General features: G+C 44.9%; 1 protein-coding gene across 2 annotated transcripts; it reads right to left on the bottom strand.

The window, feature by feature from the left end:
- Positions 1–328: 328 nt before the first annotated feature.
- On the bottom strand, positions 329–11475 carry LOC120373561 (zinc finger protein 501-like). 2 transcript variants are annotated; one of them, XM_039492182.1, is made up of 4 exons: positions 11296–11475; positions 9976–10045; positions 9790–9897; positions 329–2439 (listed from the first exon to the last, which is right to left on the bottom strand). In XM_039492182.1, exons 3-4 carry the CDS (start codon positions 9872–9874, stop codon positions 1244–1246), a joined length of 1281 nt encoding a protein of 426 aa, XP_039348116.1. In that variant the 5' UTR covers positions 9875–9897; positions 9976–10045; positions 11296–11475; the 3' UTR covers positions 329–1243. The 2 variants fall into 2 exon arrangements, with proteins under 2 accessions (XP_039348116.1, XP_039348115.1); XM_039492181.1 differs by lacking the exon at positions 9976–10045.
- Positions 11476–16010: the final 4535 nt, after the last annotated feature.

The raw sequence follows: 16010 nt of genomic DNA, 5'->3' as shown, positions 1-16010 counted from the left end.
TCTACTTTAAGGAAATTTGCCCTGTTGTCACTACATAGTTGGTACTGGATTGAACTGCCCTGATGACAGCCCATATTATGCTGTGCAACATGTCTATATCCAGTGGTGGCACTGGTGTAACTACATTAATTACACTGATGAAATTTCTTTAATGCAGTCAGAGCCTGAATAATCTCTTGAGCTCACATGTACCCCTGATTCTTGATCACAAGCATTCATGAATGGGCTGGACACAGAAATAAGTGATTTCCACTGAGTGGAGCTGTGGATCTTTTTGACATACTACTTGACAGTGAGAAAGTTTCCAGGAAACTGGAGGAGAGACAGATCATTTTAAACAACTTTTTATTGGAACTTTAAAAAAAAATAAAGATCATGTTTTTTTAAACTAGAATTAAACTCATACCTTTGAAAACCATATTTCAGACACTCACACACACAAACAGAAAACACACAACCATACTCCCTGCACTCACAAAAAGAATCCTCAAAGCTCATAACGTCAAGAAAAATTCTTGTCAGTAACAAGGGCTACAGAATCCCAGAGAAGGAAGCTGGTTTCTTACATTGTAAACTCTTCGGGGCAGGAATCGTGCAAACCTTGTTGTGCACCACCTAGTATAATACAGCCCCAATTCCTGATGAGGCCTCTGGGCACTACTTTAATAAAGTCATTAATAGTAAAATCCTCCTGTAAGAGTTATTGTCTCTGTTTTACAGATGGAGGGAACGAAGGCACAGTGAGGTGAAGTGAGCTGCCCAGAGTTACCAACCAAGTCTGTGACAGAATTGGGAATAGAACCCAAGAGTGCTGACTTTCCACCTCCTCTATCTGCTAGAAGATGCTCCATTTATTTCCAACTATAAGTTCTCTGAGGCTCTCCCTGTGCTCATTTTTTCATTCCTCTTAAATATATTTATTAAAAATGACTAAAATGATTTCCCCTTAATTACACTACCTACTCCTCTTCCATCACCCAAATAACCCACCCCCCAACACCTCCTGGTCCCTTCCTTTGGCTCCCACCATGCATTCCTCTCAACACCCCAGGGCCTTACATGACTCTTCTTCGAGCACCAACACTGCCTCTTTTTCTAACTCGACCACCGACACTCCATCCTCAGCAAGGCATTTTTCATTCACTATGAACAGGGAAGAACCCTGTGATCCCAAAGTGGAAACACAACTGGGAGACCCTGGAAGGATATCAGATACGAAACTTTCTCCGCTTTCAGACCACTCTTAGGGCTCCCCCCCGATGTGGATTCTCTGATGTCGAATAAGGGCAGAGCTCACAGTGAAGCCTTTCCCACAGTTGGCACATCCATAGGGTTTCTCCCCAGTGTGGATTCGGCGATGCTGGATAAGATGCGCGCTCTGACGGAAGCTTTCCCCACACTCGGTGCATTCATAGGGTCTCTCTCCTGTGTGGATTCTCTGATGTCGAAGAAGGGCTGATCTCCAAAGGAAGCTTTTCCCACAGTCAGCACATTCGTAGGGCCTTTCCCCTGTGTGGAATCGCCGGTGCTGAATGAGGTGTGAGCTCACTGTGAAGCTTTTCCCACATTCGGCACATTCATAAGGTCTTTCCCCCATGTGGAATCTCCGATGCTGAATGAGGGCAGAGCTCACAGTGAAGCTCTTCCCACACTCAGCACACTCATAGGGCCTCTCGCCTGTGTGGACTCTCTGATGTTTCATAAGCTCTGAGCTCTGACTGAAAGTTTTCCTGCACTCGGCACATTCATAAGGTTTCTCTCCAGTGTGGGTTCGCTGATGACGAGTAAGGGCTGAGCTCACACTGAAAGTCTTCCCACAGTCACCACATTCGTAGGGTCTCTCTCCTGTGTGGATTCTCTGATGCTGGATTAGCTGCCAGTTCCCACTAAAGCTCTTGCCACACTCGGCACATTTATAGGGTTTTTCTCCTGTGTGGATTATCTGATGGCGAATGAGTTTTGAGCTCATACTGAAGCTTTTCCCACATTCAGCACATTCATAGGGTCTCTCCCCTGTGTGGATTCTCTGATGCTGAATAAGGTGCGAGCGTTGCCGGAAATTTTCCCCACACTCGGCACATCCAAAGGGTTTCTCTCCAGTGTGGATTCTCTGATGCTGTCTGAGGTTTGAGCTCACCCTGAAGCTTTTCCCACAGTCATCACACATTACTGATTTCCTCCTCATAGAATTTCCCTGTTGGACAATGTCTGGCAGTTTCCTGAAAGCTCTTTCACATGCAGTTGATTTACTTTGTCTCTTCCCTGGAGGAGTTCGCAGATGCCTTTCCAATCTGCGTTGACCCTCACAGGCTTTGCCCTGCTCAGGTCTCTGGGAAATATTCCTTTGGGGTATTTGTGATAACTTGCCTTGTGGTTCCATTGACTCAAGACCTTCCTGGTGCAGATTCTCCTCCTCATTCTCACTCACAATCCCATCACCTAGTCAATAAAATGAGAATCCAGAGATGAGTCACAGGAGAGAAAGGAAACCTTAGAACAAGGACTCATCTTGAAAATCTTATTTACATATGAACATACGATACCTGCACTTGTTACATGTGACAGGTTATGTCTACACTTCGAGCCTGGGGGTGTGATTCCCAGCTTGTGGAGCCATATTCATACCAGTTCTCATCTAAGTTAGCATACTAAAAACAGAATACAGCCCCAGCAGTGCAAGCAGCAGGATGGGCTGCCACTAGCCACTCTGAGTGCATGTTTATGGTCTTGGGCAGACAAGCACGCCAGGTGGCTCCCTCCAGTCACTTATCCTACCATGGCTACATTTTATTTTTTGTTTAAATAAATATCTATATATAGGGTATACTCCTGGTTAGTAAAAAGTACCAAATTTAGTGTAAAGGCTGTATTTGGTTGAAAAGCACTATGTTTTTAATAGTTATACCAACCACAAGATTTAACATTTCCTTAGGAAAGCAACTAAAAAGTACAAATGCAAACAAAATTAAAATTAACTATTTAAATCAAGGTTTCCTGCTTGCTTATTTAACACATGATTTAAATCAGAGATTTAAATGACTTTGAAAAGCCCTGGCTGGGATGATTTAGCTGGGGGTTGGTCCTGCTGTGAGCAAGGGGTTGGACTGGATGACTCCTGACATCTCTTCCAGTTATTTAACTCAATCTAGCTGGTGCTGCATATTCATCAGTTTGGGTTGGCTAGCTGGGGTTTGCCAGAGGTCTTCGGCTGGTTTTAATATGCCTTTGTTAATGGGCATTTCTAGACAGAGGGTATCAAATAATTTGTGGGCCTTCCTGTTGAACCACTGAAGTCTCAATCTCCAGTGTCTCAGTGATTCTGACTAGCAGATCCTGAAAAGCTTTAAAGACATCTGAGGCCAGTAATCGTGCTAAAGATGCTGCTGCCTCAGGAGAGGAAGATGAGAGGTCCACTGTAGAGGCTGGATCTAGAGGCTGCTGATCATGGTCTTCCTTATCCATGTATTCTTCTATCTGTTCCCTAGCAACTGAAGAAGGTGTAGGTAGGCACATCGCAGTGTGGGGAGTCAAAATGGAAGCAGCAGGGGAGCACGATCTTCACTGTTGCATAGATGAATGAGAGGGGCAAGTTTTGGAGCAGGGTGGATAAAAATGAACAGATTTTTTGAAAAAATGTTTTTTGGGGAAAAATCCTATCTAAAGAGAGTTTTAATTAAGATACATTATAGCTCAAAGATATCATCATGGAACAGGGATTATAAATTCTAATTCTATAGTATGAGACAATATAGTCATGTAATGTTTGAGAAAAGTTTTGTAAATGAGTTCCAGTAGTTCATGGATTAGGGACCTAATCTTATGGGGTTCCAGGGGCTTCTATATAGATTTATTTAAGTTAATCTTTCTACAGTACAGACCTGTTTACGCGCAGATGTCGGGAGTCAAGCTGTCACGACCGCGTGTTAATGGATTGCGGGTTAAGAGGGCCATGCTGAAATATCTTAAGATATCTATATACACACACACATGTATAATTATCTAGGATTACATACATATTCACAACGTCCCAAATACTGCAGGCCTATCTGCTAACTGCGCTTTGCAAGAATATGAATTCAAATGTGTAATCTAACAAAAACCATTATTACTACTACACAGGGGTGAAAGTAACTCAGGACACTTTCCGGTAAAGGGTGGGGGCAGGTCTGGCCCCCGGAAGGGGAGGGGCCTCGGGTGGAAGGGGCGGGGCTAGGGTCAGCACCCCCCAGCCAGCCCTTCCAGGCCGCCTGGGATTCCCATGGTGATTTAAAAGGCCCGGGGCTCCAGATGCCGCTGCTGTTGTAGCGGCGTCCAGAGCCTTGGGCCCTTTTAAATCGCCGGCCCTGGGGCAGCTGCTCCCTTTGCCCATTCCCGTCAGCGGCCAATGGGGGGGCAAAAGGGGTAGAGACCGTAAAGCGCTGCAGGGTCCTTTGCCACGGCAGGACTTCAATGTTGCTGCGTGCCCCCCCACCCCCGCTGTCAGCAGCCCAGCGCTGCTGTGGCAAAGGACCATTCTTAAAGTGCTTAATGTCTCTGCCCTTTTTGCCCCTCCCATCGGCAGCCCTGCTGGTAGGGTCTCTACCGGCAGGGCTACTGACGGCAGGGTGGGGTAGGGGCAGCAACGTTAAAGCTCTGCCGCGGCAGCACTTTAAGGATGGTCCTTTGCCGCGGCAGCACTTTGAGGATCCTTAAAGCGCTGCTGCAGCAAAGGACCATCCTTAAAGTGCTGCTGCGGCAGCGCTTTTAACATTGCTGCCCCTTTCTCCTCCCCCGCCCGTCGGTGGTAAAGACGTATAACACGTTTCCGCTCTGCACTTCCTGTCAATTTCTAGGTCAGTGAGTTAGTGAGCAAATCTGTAGCGCTACATAGCAAGTTCCTGTACCGCGTGTTAACGAGTCTTGCATGTTAAATAGGTAGCACTGGTAGGCATGGCGCTACCACACGTTAAGCAGATTCGCGCGTAAACAGGTCTGTACTGTATCTACACAATGGAACTCAGTGCTCCGTCTAGAAGATACCATCAGAGATGCTTAGTTTTGCAGTTCTCAAACTGTGGATTTGTGTCTCCAGAGATAACATGCTTGTTAACACCAAAATGTTTTTATATAAATCAATAAATAATACATAGAGGTGAGAAATAACAGACCTCAACCCTACTGTCCCTCTGCAAATCTGTGTACACAGACTCATTCCCACACCTCTCTCTAAAAGTGCAAAGTTTCAAAAAGTTAAATGAATAGAAGATTGTTGGGGGCAGAACAGATCTGGACAAGAAGAAGTCTGGAGATAAACGTGAGACGGGAGGGACAGGCAGTAGAACCAAAAATGAAACTGTTTGAGCAGCATATTCCAGAAGTCTTGAGCTCTTTCTGAGTGTAGCCTTCATTGATTTGAGATCTACCATAACATTCTCTCACTAGAAGGGAAAACGTCTAATAGCAGCAGGCCATAAAAGAGACCCAATTTGGGAATATTTTAATGAAGTTCCTCTACCTGTGGGTAAGACAGGCATGTGTGCAAAATGCAAACAGTGCAACAAAAAAATGCAAGGCCTGATTGCCCGAATGAAACAACATCATGAGAACCATTCCTTCTCAGGAGGAAGCTGGGTTGAAAATGATGAAAGGAACATGTCTGAACATGAAGGATCTTCAGGTTGGTAAACGTTATTTCATACTTCATTCTTAAGGACTGCCTGTCTTCCTTCTCGACTATTCTTGAATTCTCATGTTTGAACAAAAAATATAGTTGTTACTCTATGGTACTATCATTTTAGATGCAGTTGTGATAAAAAATAAATAGCTGAAATAGGCAGATCTTCCTTTTACAATTTCACCTTTAAAGGAGATCTGAGTGTCAGTGAATGCAATGAGTAAAATGAGCAGTATGGTAATAATAATTAAATAACTGCATTAACTTATTTTGTTTAGGAGAATCCATCCTCAACATACAGGATTCGGAAGACTATCCACCTTCAAGATAATCATTTTCTACAGTTTCAGAGTTATCTGCCAATGATAGTGTTTCAGTCACATCATTTATGTCACATAGCCACAGTATATCACCTGTAGCAAAAAGAAAAAATATCTCCATCATCCAGAAACAACCAGAGATAAGTTTGTGATAAGAACCAGCAGATTACAAAAAAGGGATTGATGAAAAAATTGCCCGGTTTGTTTATGCAATGAACTCTCCTTTCCATATGATTGAGAACCCACACTTCATTAACATGGTTCAGTCACTAAGACCAGGATACAGTCCACCCAACAGAGCAGATGTCGCAGGCAAATTGTTGGATAAAACGTATGAAAGAGAAATTGAGCAGTGTGCAAAAAGTCTAGAGGGTAAAATTGTTAACCTGAGTCTTGATGGGTGGAGCAATGTCCACAATGATCCTGTTGTATGTGCTTGTGTGACAACTGAAGAAGGGAATGTCTTCCTTACAGAAACAATTGATATATCAGGAAATGCACGCACAGCAGAATACTTACAAGAAGTAGCAGTATAAGCTATAACAAACTGTGAAAAAAAATGTCTAGTACGCAAATTGGTCACAGACAATGCTGCAAATGTATCCAAGATGAGAAGAAATTTAGAAGAGAGTCCCAAGCTAACAACATACAGTTGCAGTGCTCATTTGATGCACCTCCTAGCCAAAGACTTCAGTGTTCCAGAAATAAAGGCTAATGTTGTTGAAATTGCAAAATACTTCCATAACAACCATTTTGCAGCAGCTGCTCTGAAAAAAAGTGGGAGAAACCAAGCTAACTCTCCCACAAGACGTGTGATGAAACTCAGTAGTGGATTGTTTTGAGCACTATATCAAGAACTGGCCTAATCTGATGACAGTTTGTGAAAAAATCGTGAAAAAAATAGATGGCACTGTCACAGCCAAAGTTCTCAACATTGGGCTTAAGAGAAATGTTGAACACATGCTGAATACCCTGAAGCCTATTTCTGTAGCCTTCAACAAATGCAGGGAAATAGCTGTTTTATTGCTGATGCTGTTGAAATTTGGAAGGAACTGAGTGAGATCTTAAAAGAGAAATATTCAATGACAGAGTTAAATTACACGCATTAAAAAAACAAATGGAACAAGCATTATCTCCAGCTCATTTTCTTGCAAATATTCTCAATACTCGGTATCAGGGTCAAACCCGAACTGCTGAAGAAGAGGAGTTGGCTATGACATGGACATCTAGCAATCATCCCTCCATAATGCCAACTATAATAAACTTCAGAGCTAAGGGTGAAACTTTCAAGAAATATATGTTTGCTGATGATGTTTTAAAGAAAATCACACCAGTGAACTGGTGGAAGTCACTTAATCACTTGGATTCAGAGACTGTTGAAGTGACGATCTCACTTTTAATACCAGTAGATTCTTCTGCCGCTGTAGAAAGAACATTTTCTTCCTTTGGACTAATTCATTCCAAACTGAGAAATCATGTGGGACCTGAAAAAGCACAAAAGCTTGTTTTTCTTTTCCAGATTAAAACAAACAGGAAAATGAAGGTGAAGACAACTGTTTTAGCTGCAGAAGCCATTATTTTAAGTTTCTCATGTTGACCTGGCTAACAGTCGATTTAATGTTTGTGGTTTTTTTTTTTTAAATATTTCATTTAAACTATTTTAGTTTAAAACAATTTTAACAAAAACAAACCTGATTTAAAAAAACTTGAATGTTTAGCTAAATTAAAAAATTCATATGCTTGTTTTGTTAAAATATTATATGTTATAATAATAATAGGAGATCCAGTTCTAGGAGATAGGTGTAAGGGACCTTGAAAGTCCAGCCCCCTGCCTTCACTAGCAGGACCAAGTACTGATTTTTGCCCCAGATCCCTAAGTGGCCCCTTCAAGTATTGAACTCACAACCACCCTGGGTTTAACAGGCCAATGCTCAAACCACTGAGCTAGTCCAGAATACATTAATGTTGTTATTTTAGTTAAATAAAACAATTTAAATGTCTGTCTGGTGACGTTCTCCTCCTAACACAGCATGGCAAGAAACGCCTCCAAATATTAATGATTAACCTGTTGAACTGGAGATATTTATGAAGTCATTGGGAGATGAACTATCTGCTTCAATTACCTTTGGTAAATGAAACCACCAAACAATCATTCATTTTCTGATATAGCTGTAAAACTAATCTGAAAAGTTTTCAAAATAAATCACTTTAAAATGTATAGTGTGTACCTTCTAAAAATGAAACCTACATCTAACTCTGGGTTGTGAAGAATATGTATTAAGGTAATAACAACCAACAAGAATGCACTTTTATGTAGAAATCCATGATTAAATTGTGTCTTCCTGACTAGTGATTTAAATCAAATCCACCCTGCTTTGGAGGGAGGGCTTCAATATCTAAATTGTTGCCAAGAGGGAATATTAAAAGGAAAAAACTGATAGGGTTGAGTACGCCAAGGTGAGGGCCAAGCAGAATGTGAAGGGTGAGATGGGGCCCTAGGATGAGAAGCCATACGTTGAGAAGGTGACCCATCACCTAACCCAGTTGCACAGGGAGAAGAAACTGGGGATGGTTTCTAGCTAGAGGAGGGAGAAAAAGCATGGTCAAGAGAGGAGAAGGAATATGCTATAAGTAGTGATCTTGATGATGACAGAAGCTACCAGTGATATGGTGATTGCAGCCAACAGGATGTCTGCTGGCACCGTGATTGACTCAACCACTACTGCTTGTTCTGGTACCAAGGGCTTCAGTGTCTAATAAGACTGCCTTGTTTTGGACTCTGACACCAGGGTTGATTTGACTTTGCTTGGTACTGAGCATGCAGGCATTCGTGCCTCACTAGTCCCTGCTGTAGGAGATGGCTTAATGTTTGGCTCCTGGGAGGAGGCAGAGGGATATGACTCTTCTTAGGCCTGTTAGATTTTTCCTTTTGCGGGGAGGCAGATAGGTGCCGGAAGTCTTTTGACTGATGCTCTGACCTGCCTTGCCATAGTGTGGAGGAGGCAGGGTTGGTCTTTGACACTCCCAGTGGTGCCAAGTGTGGATTAGGAATCCAGGGATGGCCCAACACCTAAGACCAGTATTGATACTGGTCTTAGGTGTTGGGTCTCCACTCACAGGAGCACTGGCTGGATATGATTTCAAGGCTGCAGGTCCTTTTTTAGTGTCAGAGGTGCATTCTTCTGAATGAGATGTTCCGCTCCTTGACTGTTCCAGGAGAAACAGCTTCATATGAGTATCGCTCAACTGACAGGTTCTTGAAGAGAAGGGCTAGCAGATCAAACACCTATCAGGCACACGGTTCTCATACAAACAAAATAAGCAACAGCAGTGGCCATCAGCCAGGGGAATAAGTTCACTACAAGATGGACAAGGCTTAAAGCCCAAGGGCTTTGAATCCCCTATTCAAGGTGGTAGTGACAAAGACACAAAGAAAGAGATAACAAAGAAACCTTTTTTTAATTAACAAAAAGAACTAATCAATTATTAAGAGTTAGAGAGAAAAAATGATGCACGGTAGAAGGCGGACACCATCGAGTTCAATCTTGCTCCCAAGGGCAGTAAGAGGGAATTTGGGAACAGCTGTGGCCACTCTGCCCTTTATGAACTCAGATGAAGGACACAAGGATATGCAGGGCGCAGGGGCAGCCACAATGGACTGGTGAAAGATTCTGATCTTACACACATGAGGCACATGTACAAAGACTCAAAGACTGGTTACAACAGTGGTCTGAGTTAGACAAGACAAAGTGATGGGAACTCACAACAGGGCTGAGGGAATTCCAGATTTTCATTACGCTCACTGACTATTCTCACCTGTGCCATTTGGTATCGCTGTTTCCTCATAGCCCTGGAGAGAGGGGATCAACGGCTCTTCCTTCTGTTCCATGCGGGAGATCATCTCCGGTTTGATAATTGGAAATCCTGCTCAAGGGAGGAGAAATGGGCAAGATCAGGACTCTCTTTACCAGGGGACATTTCAGTTGCATGGAAGGGAAATACCTTGTGCTAAAGTCAGATGTGTGCTAGGACGTGTGTTGTGTCCCCAGTAGGAGAGTCAGCTCTTCATAAACTGGGGGATTTAGAAAGAGAACAATATTAAGCGACTTGCAGAGATCTTACTGGCAGAGACCAGGGCCCATCAGAAAACAGAACAAGCCTGGGGTGTGGAGGGGACAGTGACTCTGTGTGTGAGTAACCAGACAGGTCAATGTCACAGTTCTCTCCCCCTAGGAAGCCCTAAGCAGAAGGAGATGTGGCATCTCTGACCCTCCTTCCCAAAGGCAGGAAATAGAAGGTGACAATCTTTCCCCACAGGCACAGACATTTGCTGTGTGTAGCGGTTCCCTTGCTGGGCTGCTGCAGGGCAGAAGCAGTCACCTGTCACTTGTCTGCTCCCACTCACCTGTCCTGAAGAGCTGCCTCTCCCTCTTAATTAAAGCATTGCTACCCCAAGTGTTCAAATATCATGTAATTTTTAAAAACAAATTTATTTGCCTTCTGATTTTTGAGCCTTTAGAAGTCATGTTTTAAATGATAACAGATTCTCACATAATCACAAAGCTGGAGCTTTAAGAGAAACATCAATTATCACAAGAGTTGGCAACACTGGGTTAATGTCTCCCTCCTGCCTTCCTCAATTTACTGCTTCCTCATCCTTTTCCTGATATCTCCATTAACAGTTCCCTGCGCCAGCTCCCCTGCAGTCGTTTCACTTCCCCCAGCTCCCCGGGGAGATGGGGCACAGTAACACATGGATGTTGTTCAGATCAGGGCAACTGGGGAGATTTTTATAAAGGGTTTCAGTCCATTTTGAAGCTGACGTCCCCTCAGGCTCTTCTGCACAGATACCACTTGCTTGGTCCCTCTGCTACCCTGCAGACCCTGCATCTTCCACAGCACTAAATGAACCAAGACATTTGTGTAACCGCCCTTTAACAGAGCCTGAACAAAACCCTGCAAGAGAGCAGACTAACAGGCTACACTTTGGGTGGTTTCCCTGACAGTGTCTGGGAGGGCAGCCTTTCAGTCTGCCTCCTTTTAGATTAATCCTTCTCGATGATACAGTACCAGCCCTGGGCAGCCCTTCTCTTGGAGTTTATCGCCCCCTTTTCTTATTTTCCCTTTCCCTCTCCGGCTGGGGGACTTGGTTAGCGCTCCATTTCCGGGTGTACTTGCTGTCCTGGAACGGGGTCAGCCCCTGTGAGCGCTAAGGGGATGTCAGCAAAGCCAGCCGGTCTGGGACTCGCAGACACGCCGGGAGCGGCGATGGGCAGCAGGGGGGTGTTTTTACAGACGCACGTTACCCGAGATCTCAGTTACCTTTAGTCTCCGGCTCAGGACTTGGCGTTTGGCGCGTCTAGTTCCAGCTGGCCAGGCTGGGAACAGAGGCCGCGGAGAGCCGACGGCCGGGACCAGCTGGGGGCCCCGCGAAGAAAGCAGGAGCCGGAGCCAGCCTTTGTCACGTGACATGGCTAAGGAATCACAGACACTGGTTCTCCCCTGCTGAGCACGGGGCTGTCATGTGACCGTGCTAACCAATCACAGAGAGGGACATTGCTCCCAGGGAGGAAGAAGGGGTCGGGACTGTTATAGAACAAACACGCTGTAAGTTGCTCTTGTGACGCTCCCGTTACTTGTAACTCAGAAGCGAGCCCATGGGAGCAGCTAAGGAGCACAGGGAGGAGAAGCCCTGGGTGGCCATTGAGCAGGGAACATACATTCACTAATATCCATAGTTAAACCATGGGATTCTCTTGCAAAGAAATTAAAGCCCTTTCAATAGTCTCTGTTACCAACATACAAAAACAAGACTTTCTATACTGAAGACTGGGGGAAGCAGGTATTTATATATTCAGTGACGCATTCCACATGAAACCTTATTTCCGTGAGAGGGGAGAAATAAAACTGCCAAGAACTGCAGGATTCACAACATTTACAAATCTAGGACTACAGCTCTCAGAAAAGAGCAAAGAAGCATTAGATAGGGATGTTTTAGTAAAGATAATTCAGTTGTTCCAGAGAAGAGTATCAAAGAAGCTGGGTCTTAAAGCTTTGAATAATTTTGATACTGTAATGTTAGTTGTGACACATTTCTTATTAGGAAGGACAATGGGAGCATCAGACTGAATCGATTCCATCCTCCAACCCTGCTCCAGCCCTTACTCCCATTTTACTGACCCCTCCTAGCTCCAGGTACAGTATCTCACCCTCCTTGGTGACCATGGGACCAACACTGCTGAGCCGACAACATTGTTTGGGGAGATACGTCATACCAGGAAGGTCAGACCCATCACATTGTTCCCTCTAACCCCACTCCAGGCCTTAACCCCATTTTACTGACTGCTGGTAAGATAACAGGCTGGAGTCAGATGAGCACAGAGAAGTGCGCACATCCTGCGTTACCACCAGGTGATTTTATCAATGTGCCAGCTTGCTCACTGTCTCTCCACATGGTTCAAGCTACATTTACCTCCTCCAGATCATCCCTCTCCTCACTCACCACAAATAATCTGTGCTGGGGATGTCAAGGACTATGAGGCTTGATTCAGGGCAACATGCCTCCTCTTATGCCATCAAGGCAAGCAGTTAAAATAGGCCCTCTGCTAAGCATCTGGAAAGACCCTGCTTACCCCCCAATTTCAACCTCTGACTGCCCCAGGAACTCCTCCCCACATGCACTGATTTCAAAAAGAAGAAAAGCCATTCCTCCCGTGGTGAGTTCCCTCCCCACCCCCCAGCTCTCGCACTGCTATTGTCTGCCCCTCCCAGTCTCTTGATGAGGATGAAGAAAGGGGTACCTGATTTCCCTTCCTTGTTTCATACAATTCATTCCCATATTGTAATTTCCTGCCCACATTTCCATTCTCTCTAGGCTCCTTTGGATTATTTCTCTGTCATCAACAGTCCTTCCAACCCCACTTATCTAGTCCAGGAATGAAATCTCACTTTCTCTCCAAGAGATCCTGGAGAAATTCCCTGGTCAGAATGGTTTTGTTTCTCTCCTATTTAGATGACATATATGAGTCTATTTTAAAATGCCAGACTAAGATGATTTAACTAATAACTTTAGATTGTAAACAAGAGTCAGCTGTTTTGTCCAGTGATGTCAGTTGTTTGCCGACCTGTGCAAAGACAAGTAGACTGATGTGCAATCAGAGACCAGCTGTTGAAATTCAGTGGTCCCATCTACATAGCCAGAGCCTCCAAGGTGCAGCTTTGACACAGAAAATGGGCCAGTAGATACCAGGGAAACACACCAGGGAATTGAGTATTCCAAAAAGTACCCAAAAATTGGGACAGAAGGTGGATAGCTGATGAATACCAGAAGCCTGGGAGGGAGTCTGGCCAGAACCTCTGAAAGGAGCTCTGGCTCTTCTGTTTAAATAAAAACAGTTAATTAAATTCCTAAAGAGAAATGGAATCAACAGAGGGGAGACAGGTGCAGATGTTGCTGCCAGGGAGGAGACAAGTTGTGCCCCAGCTGGAAGAGTTCAAAAGTCCAGGCTCTCAGGAAATAGCCTTTCCAGCTCTAATGCCCTATCTACATTAAGGAAAGTCATACATGTATCCCTACATTAGTGTTACCAAACTGAGCTACCCAATCAAAGCCTCACTTTGTGCCATTCAGCATGTCTGCATCAGGGGTTGGCATCGGTGTACATTCATTATACTGGTGCAAATTTCCTTCAAGTAGCCAGGGTCTGAGCAAGCTGTTTAGTGCACACATACCCCTGATTCCTGACGGTGGAGAGAGAAATGAGTATGGGGGAAATTTGTCACCTCGGGAATCTTTGTTGCAACCATCTCAGGTACTGAAAACATTTCCAGGAAACTGGAGGACACAAAGGAGTTTTTAAAACAAGTTTTTATTAGGAATTTTAATAAAGGTTAAAGCTAGAATTAAACTCTGATGCTCTCTGAAGCCACATTTTCAGAAAGTTCACCTCAGCCTAGAGAAAAAGGAAAAGAAGTCTAGTCCCAATCTCAAAGCTCCAAGAAAAATCTCAGTAATAAGGAAGCTGAGACCCACCTTACTGTAGGCCTGGCCTAACATGAGTAATTAGACATTAGTGAGGTCTTATTTTTGGCAAGACAGGATTAGGGAGGTAATGAATTAGCAGGCTGGAAACAGAATGTCTGTACTAGCAAAGATAAGGGGGAACACCCCTAGGAACCATTCAATAATGTTGTAATTGCTTTAAAATATAAAATTAAGTCAATATATTCTAATAATAACACTTGTAGTATTTTAAAAAAATACATGCTATACAAAGTAAAAGCAGCCTTAAGTAATATAAAGCAAAACAACAACAACAACAAACCACTTGTCCTCTTTTATTACCAGAAAAAAATTAAACATGTAGTACAAAAAGGTAATACCAGTTAGTGCAAAAAAAAAACCCAAAAAAAAAAACCCCCAAGAGTCCAATACCATAAAATTAAATGCAAAAGCACTGCAACCCATACAGTGTAAAAAAAAAAAAAGTTTGTTTTCCTTCTTTCATGCTGCTTCCAGAAGCAACTGCATGCCCCCTCTTTGGCTCTTACCCATAGGGGCAGCCAGGGGGCTCCGCTCCGCACACTGCCACTGGCCCAAGCGCCGCCCCCAAAGCTCCTATTGGCTGGGAACCACGGCCAATGGGAGCTGCAGGGGCAGCGCCTACAGACAGGGCAGTGCACGGCAGAGCAGCCTGGCTGCGCCTCTGTGTAGGAGCCAGAGCGGGGACATGCCGCTGTTTCAGAGAGCCGCTTGAGGTAAGCGCCGACAAGAGCCTGCACCCCTGAGCCACCCCCCAGCCCTGATCCCCCTCCCATCCTCCAAACCCCTCGATCCTAGCCTGGCGAACCCTCCTGCACCCCAAACTCCTCATCCCCAGCCCCATCCCAGAGCCTGCACCCCCAGCCAGAGCCCTTGTCTCCTCCCACAGGTGCACCAACCCCCTGCCTCAGCCCCCCCGCTCTCTGAACTCCTCGGTCCCAGCCCAGAGCACCCTCCTACACCCCAAACCCCTCATCCTCAGCCCCGCACCCCCAGCCAGAGCCCTCACTCCCCTGAACCCCCCCTCCACCCCAGCCCGGAGCCCCCTCCCACACCCTGAACTCTTTATTTCTGGCCCCACCCTGGAGCCCGCACCCCCAGCCAGAGCCCTCACCCCTTCCCGCACCCCAACCCCAATTTTGTGAGCATTGATGGCCCGCCATACAATTTCTATACTCAAATGTGGCCCTCAGACCAAAAAGTTTGCCCATTCCTGCAGGGCTGGCTTTATGACCCACGGGGCCCGATTGGAATACTTGGTGGTGGTCCGGAGCTTCGGTGGCATTTCGGCGGTGGGGGGTCCGCTCCGGGTCTTCCGCGGCACCGAAGGACTCCCCACTGTCGAAATGCCGCCGAAGACCCCCAGAGCAGGGCCCCCTTAGGCGCGGGTGCGGGGCCCTCTTCAGCGCGGGGCCCAATTCCGGGGAATCGGTGGAATCGGCGTAAAGCCGACCCTGCACCCCTGCTGTACAGGGATTGGTTCCTACAAAGTAACCAAGCCAATCTCAAAACATGTAATGCAACGTATAGTAAATGTAATGTAATGTGTAATTGTATATAAAAGAGGTTTGATGTGTAACTTTAAATGTGTGGTACATCCTATAGTCACTCCATATGCTTGAGTCTAATGAACTCAGCATAGGTTTGCTGTACTGCAAGTATGAAAACCTAAGTAACAAGACTGAGGTCAAACTAAGTTTAAAAAAAAAAAAACAAGCGAAAAAGGTCTCAACCCTCTCCCTCCCCCCCAACACCTATAAACAAAGAGAAGAGAATCCTAGAAAAAGAATCTAGTTTCTTAGACTATATAAATTCCTCTGGGCAGGGACAATTCTATTCCTTTTTGTGCAGAATTTAATGTGGCCCCAATTCTTATGACTCTGAGAGTCTATATTAAATAATATGTGAGGTGAGTGATTCTTATCCCAGTTTTACAAATGGGAAAACAAAGGCATGGAGAAGTGGAGTGAGTTACCTAAGGTCGTAGAACAAGTAA

Source organism: Mauremys reevesii, linkage group 10 (genome assembly GCF_016161935.1).
Source record: "Mauremys reevesii isolate NIE-2019 linkage group 10, ASM1616193v1, whole genome shotgun sequence".
Classification (NCBI taxonomy): Eukaryota; Metazoa; Chordata; order Testudines; family Geoemydidae; genus Mauremys; species Mauremys reevesii.
Note: the sequence above shows the minus strand (reverse complement) of the source record. Positions and strands in the feature narration are given on the sequence as shown.

Excerpts from the sequence above, each read along its gene's own strand:
- LOC120373561 (XM_039492182.1), bottom strand. The coding sequence starts at position 9,874 with ATGATCTCCCGCATGGAACAGAAGGAAGAGCCGTTGATCCCCTCTCTC. Across the intron at positions 2,440-9,789 it reads AGCGATACCAAATGGCACAG|GTGATGGGATTGTGAGTGAG; the intron begins GTGAGAATAGTC and ends TTTATTGACTAG.